General features: G+C 61.1%; 1 protein-coding gene across 1 annotated transcript in view; it reads left to right on the plus strand.

The window, feature by feature from the left end:
* Nucleotides 1-7,847, plus strand: part of UBE2G2 (ubiquitin conjugating enzyme E2 G2) — a 14,750-nt gene extending 6,903 nt beyond the window's left edge. The window contains exons 3-5 of the mRNA XM_029938815.1: nt 1,943-2,061; nt 5,126-5,266; nt 6,274-7,847. Coding sequence (XP_029794675.1) covers nt 1,943-2,061; nt 5,126-5,266; nt 6,274-6,386 — 373 coding nt within the window. The 3' untranslated portion in view covers nt 6,387-7,847. The remainder of the gene's footprint in view (nt 1-1,942; nt 2,062-5,125; nt 5,267-6,273) is intronic.
* Nucleotides 7,848-8,843: the final 996 nt, after the last annotated feature.

Below are 8,843 nucleotides of genomic sequence, written 5' to 3' on the forward strand. Positions count from 1 at the left end.
GGACGCCCTCCGGCCCCAGAGCCGGCCTGGCAGCGCCCTCGTGCCTCCTCACAGGGCCGCGTTGTCCTTCATGCCAAGGCTCTGGGCGCCGTCGTGACACGCCCCCTCGCCCCCCCAACACAGAGTGGCTCTTCACGATTTCCCAGAAAGCAGCAAGGACACGGTTTTCAGAATCAGGAGTGGTCTCTTAAGTTGAAAAAAATTTAATTCCTAAAAGCACTTTTCACCTTGTTCTTTTTTTCTTTTTCAGTTTTATTTGAGATGGAGAAGGTGTGTGTGTGCCCGTGGGGGTGTGGGGGAGAGGATGGGAGAATCCCAAGCAGGCGCCTCCCTGTCGGCGCAGAGCCTGACGTGGGGCTCGAACTCACACACCGTGAGATCACGACCTGAGCTGAGATCAAGAGTGAGATGCTTAACCGACTGCCCCCCAGCCCCCCCGCCCCCTTTCCCTGGGGTGCAATCCTGGCATCCCCTGAGGAGGTGCCATGGGAGCCCCGCGTGTCCTCACCCAATGGCAGTGGAGCCCCCGTTCAGTTTGTTTCTGAAATTTTGTCTTTTACCTTTAATTGTGGAGATAAATATTACTTATAATATTTGCAGGTTTCTATTTTTATTTTACTGAAATCGAAATACTGACTTAAGATAAGTTTGTGCTTTGAAAAAGCGATGTTTAGCAGGCGGAGTCTGTCTCCGAGGGAGGCGGTCTCTGTGCTGCGTCCCGCTGCATGTCTGGTGCGGAGCCGCCCCGCGGTGACCCAGGGCCCGCCCCCCGCGGCGCATGGACGTCCCGGAGCAGCTGTCCCAGCTCGTGGCTCACGCGGGCTGCAGCCGCGCATGTTTTGGTGTCTTGTTTTCGGGCCGCAGGGAGTCGGCCGCTCGGACGCGGGTCGGGGGGAGGTGTGTAGGCAGGAGTCTCTGTTGAGCTGGGGGTGCCCCTCCCCGCCGCCTTCCTGACCTGCACACGGGTCAGGATTTGACAGGTGGTTTTAAAGTCAGGCGGGACTTGGACGTGGCTGATTCCGTTCCTGCTGTTTTCCCTGTGACGAGGCCGCAGAGCCAGCAGACGGGCGTGCAGGTGGCCGTGCGGCCCCAGGGCTGGCCGGGTGCGTGCACCTGCCAGGGATCACCTGTGTGCTCGTCACCTGTTCCTTGACGGTTCCCAGGCACATTTGAGAAGTAAAAATAGGGGCGCCTAGGGGCTCAGTTGGTTAAGCTTCCAACTCGCGATTTTGGCTCAGGTCACGATCTCACCGTTTGTGAGTTCGAGCCCCACATCGGGCTCTGCGCTGGCGGCATAGAGCCTGCTTGGGAATCTCTCTGCCCCTCCCTGCTCATGTGCTCTGTCTCTGTCTCTCTCAAAATAAATAAACTTAAATAAAAGTAAAAATAACCTCTGAAATAAAAACTCCTCACCCTATCATTTACGATGATAGTCCTGCTGTACCCACAGAATTCCCACCCCGACCTGACGGCGAAGTGACGGTGCCCACGGGATGCGCACCGGGGTTGGGCCTCGCAGCTTAGCCCTGGGCCCTGTTGTCCGGGCCCGGGTCCTAGAGAGGCCCTGCCGCCCGCCCTTCCCGCCTGTGCACAGAGCCTGCGCCTGCGGTGGGGTCGGCGTGCTCCTTGCTGGGACGCAGCCAGGCCGAGCGGGACAGCGAGTGTCCCGTTCCATCCAGGACAACGTACCAGTTCATCGCTGTCATTCATGCATCCATTCACTTGTTTATTTTTAATGTATAGAAAAAATGTTTAGTATCATCTGTTGTCGGTTGGCCTGCCCGCAGGTGTGCGGCATGCCCTCAGCTCCTGGGGGGCTCCCACGCCCGTCACTGTCCAGTAATCTCTCCGGGTGCGTTTCTGAGGCAGCGGGAACTTCCTCGGCTCGCCGCTGCACCTGACGCCAGGAGCTCTACTTGGACTCGCGCTCTCTCTCCCCTAGGGGCCCAGAAGACACCTGTTTTGAGTTTGGCGTATTTCCTGCCATCCTGAGTTTCCCACTGGATTACCCGCTGAGTCCCCCAAAGATGAGATTTACCTGCGAGATGTTTCATCCCAACAGTAAGTGCCCCAGGGGGTGGCATCGGTGGCACTGGGCGTGGCACGGGGTTGTGTGCCCGGGACAGGCGCCTGCAGGAGGGCCGGTGTGTGTTTTCAACTTAACCGCTTGGCCGTGGCGGGGCTGGCATCACCTGAGAACCCGTGTGACGTGGATCACACAGTGGACCTAACACTGATGCTGTTTGACCTGCCCACCCCCCCCCTCCCCCTCGTGGGCGCGGGCGGAGGGATCTGCGGCCCCTGGCCCGGTGTGGGCATGGGCGCGGGCGGAGGGCTGTGCGGCCCCTGGCCCGGCGTGGCCCGGGCAGTGGTCAGCAGTGGAGGCGGGGGCGGCCGGAGCCAACTGGGTTTCCAGCAGCAGATGGCCCATTGGCCCATATGTTAGAATCCTGTAGAGAGATTTTAGATGGTCTAGAATAATATTTAATGATACGGAGTGATATTTGGTCTATATTGAATGAAAAAGCAGGTCACTGATCAGGCTTAATATAATTCACTTGTTTGAAAAAAGTTCAGATGTAAATGTATGTAACTGGAAATGTAACACAAAAATGTTGAATGATCTCTTTGCATAATGGGATCTCTTTATTTTTTTTCATTGATCTTTTTTCTAAAATAAACATGTATTTTAAAGGGGGAAATATGATCATTAAATAAATTTACTAGACTTAAGTTGGAGAAGTGGCAGGTAGGAGGAATTGAAATTCCCGAATAGCTCTACTTTTTATTTCTTCCTGGAGAATTAGTAAGAAAATACATTGCATTTTAAGTGATCACATTTAGGAGAATATTCCTTTTTACAAATGATTAATTTTACTAAAAATTGGATGTTAGTAGTTAAGAAGAAAAGCATTGTTTTACAGAAATGAAATATTTTCTTTGAAAAGATTCCTCTTCCTATGCTTTTCTGCACATAAATGAGCTAACAGCTAATTTAATTCATGAGAGCATTTTGGAACTTTCTGAGCCTCTGACACCTCTCGGCTTACAAACGAATCCATGTGGCGTGTCCTCCCCTCGCTGGCACCTGCCTGGGCGCCTCCTCCAGACCCCACCCCCGACCCGCAGGTCAGGGGTGTCCGCGTGGGGAGGCGCTCGCTGCCGGACTTGCCGTCCAGACGCTCCTGTGAGGAACGGGCCGCTGATGTCACGTGTCCTCCGATGTCCGCCCCCTCCGAGCCCGTTGTGAATTGCTCCACGTTAGTGCAATTCTGTGTGCAAGGTGGGTGCCCAGAAGTCCTTCCCGGTGGAAGGCGGCCCACGGCGGCCACACCGCTGCTGTGGACTTGGGTGCGTGCTCAGGGTGTTCTGTAGCGCAGAATTAAGGAATACTTTACGGCAGGTAGAGCTGATTGAAGAAGTCCGCAGTTCAAATCCAGCGGCCATAAAATGCAGCTGTGCAGGGGGCGGCCAGCAGTTACACAGTGATGGGAGCACGCGCTCTAGACCGTGCGGGGACTCGGTGTCGGGGCGGCTGTGGCTGTAAACAGACGGTTTGACATTGTGCTAAGGGGCGTTTGCAACGCTCCGGTAACTCAGGTCGTGTTACAGCTTGGCCTTCCTCCGCCTGGACAGGTGTTCTCTCTAGTTTGTAAAAATCATTTTCGAGAACTATTTAGGTTTAGCAATGACATGAATATTGATCAGTCCATAAGTACTTTAAAAGAACCATTGGGCACGTTTACTTAGACTTGCTGGGACGCAGGGGGGAAGGTGGGGCCTCGGCCATCGGGAGCTCCCAGTCAGGGGCAGCGGGGAGCGTGGCGGGTCGGCACCTACAGATAAATGTCAGTTTGTCGCCCCAGGAGACCAGGGAGGCGCCCGTGCGGGTGGTGGGCCGGCCCACGTCTGCGGGAGGAGCCGTGGGAATTACCAGGGACCCGTGAGCGGCGGAGGGCTGTCTGACACGTGCAGAGTCCCTGTGTGAGGGGTGAAGGGGGCAGCCCGGTCAGGCCCTCTGGTCGGGAGGGGGAGTCTGACTTTGTGCCGGGAGCAGTGGAGAGCCCCTGCGGGGATCGGAGGGAGGGAGGAGGAGCGTGGCCAGTGGTCTTTGAAGGGTCACCGGCTGTGGTGTGGAGGACGGACTGCAGGGCCGGGACACGCACGTGGTGGCCTGGAGGAAGAGGGGCCAGTGGTGCGGAGCCAGTGCAGGCGCCCACGGGGGAGGGGTTGGGGGAGGCATCGGTGAGAGAGGAGGCGGCAGGGACACCGCTGGCTCCACATCCTCACCGTGCGGCACCGTCCCCCTGTGGTGCTGCCACCTGGGAGAGGCTTGCTGAGATCCGAAACTTCACCGCAGGGATCCGGTCCAGAGCTGTGGACACTGCCGCCGGGCCCCCACACCCGCGACAGCTGCACACGCTCCCCTCCTGAGAAGCGCAGACCACGGGCAGCGGGGGGCAGCGAGCGCCAGGAGGGGGCTGGGTGGACGAGCCAGGACCGAGGCGCCACGGAAGGGCCGGAAGGGCCGTCGAGGGCCGCTCGGATTCTCGGCGGTCCTGGCGTCTGAGCTTGCGCGCAGAGGGGAGTCACTTAGGTTTGTGCTCTACGGTCTGTTGTTTTTACTGTTCTGACTGGAGGGCCTAACGGACAGTTGAGGGCGTCCGACTGGACTTGTGTGTGCGTTCTCACTGCACCTTCTGCGGGCCTGCGGTCTGGACCAGCTGCCGGAACTCAGCTTCCTTCCCCCGACGGGGGGCGTCTGGTTCAGGGCGCTGTGCCCACGGCCGGGTTCGATCGGACACAGCTGACCTCTAGAGGCTCAGACGGCCGTCTGTCTGTCTCTGTCGGAGCGAGCTCCCTGGAGAAGTCAGGGCACCTTCCTCTGTGGGTAACGTGGCCTGCGTGCTGGCTCCCTGGAGATCGATTTTCACGACTTGGCTCAGGGGTTCCACGGAGGAGTTAGGAAAATCTCAGAAACCAGCTCTGGAAATTACGTGGGTTCTTCTGGTGAAATGTCTCTGCCGGATAATCTTCCACTCCATCCTCTGGGAGCGACTGGGGCCTGGGGCACTGTCCCCCGTCCGCGTGTGCGCCGCTCACCGGCTGTGTTCCGGCCCCGCAGTCTACCCCGACGGCAGAGTGTGCATCTCCATCCTGCACGCCCCGGGCGACGACCCGATGGGCTACGAGAGCAGCGCCGAGCGGTGGAGCCCCGTGCAGAGCGTGGAGAAGATCCTGCTGTCGGTGGTGAGCATGCTGGCAGGTGAGGCCGCCCCCGCCGCGCCCCGCCCCTTGAGCGGCCTGCGCGCAGGCGCGGTTCCCACTTCCTCCCTGAAGTGCTCGGACTTGCCTACCCTCGCGTCAGCACAGCGATCTCCGTCCTCCCGCAGGCCCCCCAGTCCTTCCGCAGCACCCCGCGCCCTCCCGCAGGCCCCCTCCCGTCCTCCCGCAGGCCCCCCTGTCCTCCCCCAGCCCCCCACGTCCTCCCGCAGCCCCTCCCCCCTTCCTCCCGCAGCACCCCGTCCTACCCCCCCTCCTCCCGCAGCCCACCGGGAGCGTGGAGTCCAAGGCCACGCCCCGGTGGGGGTTGGTGGTGCGGAGGCCCACCAGGTGGCCCCCTCGGAGGGCCTGCATCATCGTGCCCCCACGTGGAGGGGACGGGCTTGTTGAGCAAATGGGAGCAGGAGAGTCACTGTGGTGGTGGTGGGGGGACAGAGGCGCAGTGCCCGCAGGGGGAGGCCGGGCTCGAGCTGGCGGCGGTGCTGGCCTCCGGGCTGCCTTTTCTGCTGGGACGCAGTGCTCCGCATGGGTCGCTGCCTCTTTGTGATCGTCCTGTTGTCCGGAGCACCTGCCCTGGGCCAGACGCCGACCTGCTTCTCTGGCAGAAGCCGGCCGAGCACCGCAGGGAGGTCACGCCAAATCGAGCCTGTGGCTGGAGGGGTGGGCGGTGGGGCATGTGCAGCTCACTGCCCGGTGGGGTCCCAGTGTTCCCAGCGCAGGATGGACACGCAGGCTGGCTCTCCCAGATGCTGGGGAGGGGAGGGGTCCCGAGGGGGTCCCTGACTTCACGCCGCCTCGGGCCTCCAGCCTCCCCGACCATCTCAGAGAGCTGACTTCCTTCGCTGGCACATCACAGACACCAGCGTCTGCCCTTGGTTTCCGGGAGACAGCTCCGGAAAGATCCACGGTCGTCCTTAGGTGGAGCGGAAGGCCTTGCCAGCCGTGCCTCCCGGTGCCCTTGCCCACGGAGTACCTGTCCCTCTCTTTCAGAGCCCAATGACGAGAGTGGCGCCAACGTGGACGCTTCCAAGATGTGGCGAGACGACCGGGAGCAGTTCTGCAGGGTCGCCAGGCAGCTGGCGCAGAAGTCCCTGGGGCTGTGAGCCCTGCACGCGCGGACACGCGCGGTGACGGTGACACTCTGTGCTGCTACCAAAAAGCGAGCTAGCAGAGCCGCGGCGTCTGGTCCCCCGCCTTCCCGCTCCACACAGGCTTCTCTCCCGGACTGCTGATTCGTGTAGGACGGCGACGCTGGGCACACTTGACCGGCCGTCCCCACCGCCCGCTGGGAGTGGCTTCCCTTCCCTCCCTAGGGGGCAGGACCAGCCGCTCCTCCTGAGGCCCTGGGACCTGGGGGCCGAGGGAGGGTGGGTGGGGCAGCTCGGGCCGCGGCCCCTGGGCCCCAGGAGGGGACGGCACTCTGCGTCCGTGCTTCCTAGTGCTTCGAGGCGTCCTTGTCATCTGGTCACAGCTTTCTGTTGCGCATTACAAACTATCACACTTAGAAATGCTTTCAGGAAATAAATACTTCTTAAAAACGTGGACTAATGGACGGTGGGGCGCGTCCGAGCGGGGCTGCTGCCGGTCGTGAGGGCTGACGGCTTCCTCTGCGTCCTGTTCGCGGGGATTCTCCTGGTTTACAGCGCCTCGCTCGGGCAGGGCCGCCGGCGGCTTCTGGACGCTCGGGGGTCTGTCTCTTGCACGTAAGCGCGGGGACATTCAGACCTGCTCTGTGTCGTGGCTGCAGAGGAACGTTAATTATTGAGAGAGTTCTTTGAACTTGAGGTTGGAAGGGAACGTGCACCCGTTGTGATTGCCCAGTGCCAAGGAGCACCTGACCCCGACCTTGACCGGGTACCTCGGGCCCGGGGCGGGGGCGGGCACTTAGGGCGCGGTGCTGACATCCCAGCTCACGCACCCCTGCTCACACACCCCTGCTCACACACCGGGGCTCGGTGACCCAAAAGAACAGATCTGTTGCAGAATCAAATACTTGGCCTGTCAGGAAGGTTACACCCAGATATGAGTTTCTATTTTTGAAATAAAGGACAGTCTCCACAACACACCGTCAGTTTTACGTTATTTACATCCTTCTCTCCTTGACCTCGGACCCGGCGGGCGGGCGTCGGCTCTGTGCTGACCCGGAACGCGGGATTCCGCGGTGCTAACGGGACTGGTCAGGCTGCACCCATGCTCCGCTCTGCGAGGAGACCCGACCCTCAGAGGGAGCACTTCAAGTTGGGAATCAGTGCGAGAACTCGGATTTGGAGGGGGTCCGGGAGGGGAGGCGTTGTGCCCAAGAAGTGTTCGCAGGCGTGTTGAACGGGGCGCGGCCCTCTCCACGGAGAGGCGCGGACCGGGCGGCCGGGGCCTGTGGTCCGTGGACAGGGCTGGTGTGCATGCCGGCTCCGTGAGATCTGGGGGAGGAGGAGCGGCCGTCTCTCTGCAATAAAATATTTTTGTTCACTTGTATTTATTAAATGGAAACAGAATCTCCTGTTGTGCTTACTCTGTGGTGGAGTTTAATTACTTTGTTAAAAATAAAGTTATATATTTTCCCCGTATTCTATACTGTATCTTTCCTGTTGAATTGTATGTAATCCTACAGCATTTTATGTAATCTTAAGAGACCCCAAAACCGGTTGTGCCTGGGGCCGGCGCCAGAGGCCCCATCGCGGGGGTGCCCGCAGCAGGAGCCCTTGGAGGGCCCCTTTATCCTGGGGCCCCGAGTGCTGCTTCGGCCCCCTCTCCTGCTGTGTTCCCCCTCGCAGGAATTCTGGGTTCCCCGAGGGGCACCGGGGGGTGGGGGGCGAGTGGGGGTGCTCAGGGACGCATGGGGGGCGCATGGGGTGTGGGGGGGCACGTGGGAGTGTGGGGAGGAATTTGGGCGCATGGGGTGCACAGGGGCATGGGGTGCGCGGGGGGAATTTGGGCGCATGGGGTGCACAGGGGCATGGGGTGCGCGGGGGGGAATTTGGGCGCATGGGGTGCACAGGGGCACGGGGTGCGCGGGGGGAATTTGGGCGCATGGGGGGTGCGGGGGCACACCGTCCCCAGCCTCTATCTGGACCTGGCGCTGCCTGCTGCTGGGCAGTGAGGAGAAGCCAGGAGGGACGCTGAGACCACACGAGGTCTGCAGACATCGGAAGGCCTGCAGGTCTGGCCCGACCCTGAAGTGCCCATTGCTGGCCCTTGAACTGGTCATGTACCCGGTGAGTGGAGAGCTCGGGGCCGTTTGGAGGCTGGTCATCGGCTGGCTTCCGCGCTAGGTGCTGTCCTGCCAGCTGCCTCCCTGGCGGCCAGAGGCTCGGCTGTGTCCTCGCTAGGTGTGAAGTTCTGCCAGTGCTTGGCTAGGGGCGGGGCCCCGCATCGGCCACCCGGCCCGCCTCGTCGGGGACCCCAGGGGCCTGCCAGACCCCCGCCCCCCGCCCCAGGCCGCCCTAGCCCACGGCGCCCGCCCCGCCTGCTTCTGAGGGTGGGGCCCGGAGCCCTCCCTGCCCTGCCCGCCGGGCCTGGGATGGGGGCGGGGTCAGCACTGGGGCTCCGTGGCAGGTGGCCAT

This window comes from Suricata suricatta, chromosome 5 (genome assembly GCF_006229205.1).
Source record: "Suricata suricatta isolate VVHF042 chromosome 5, meerkat_22Aug2017_6uvM2_HiC, whole genome shotgun sequence".
Taxonomy (NCBI): Eukaryota; Metazoa; Chordata; class Mammalia; order Carnivora; family Herpestidae; genus Suricata; species Suricata suricatta.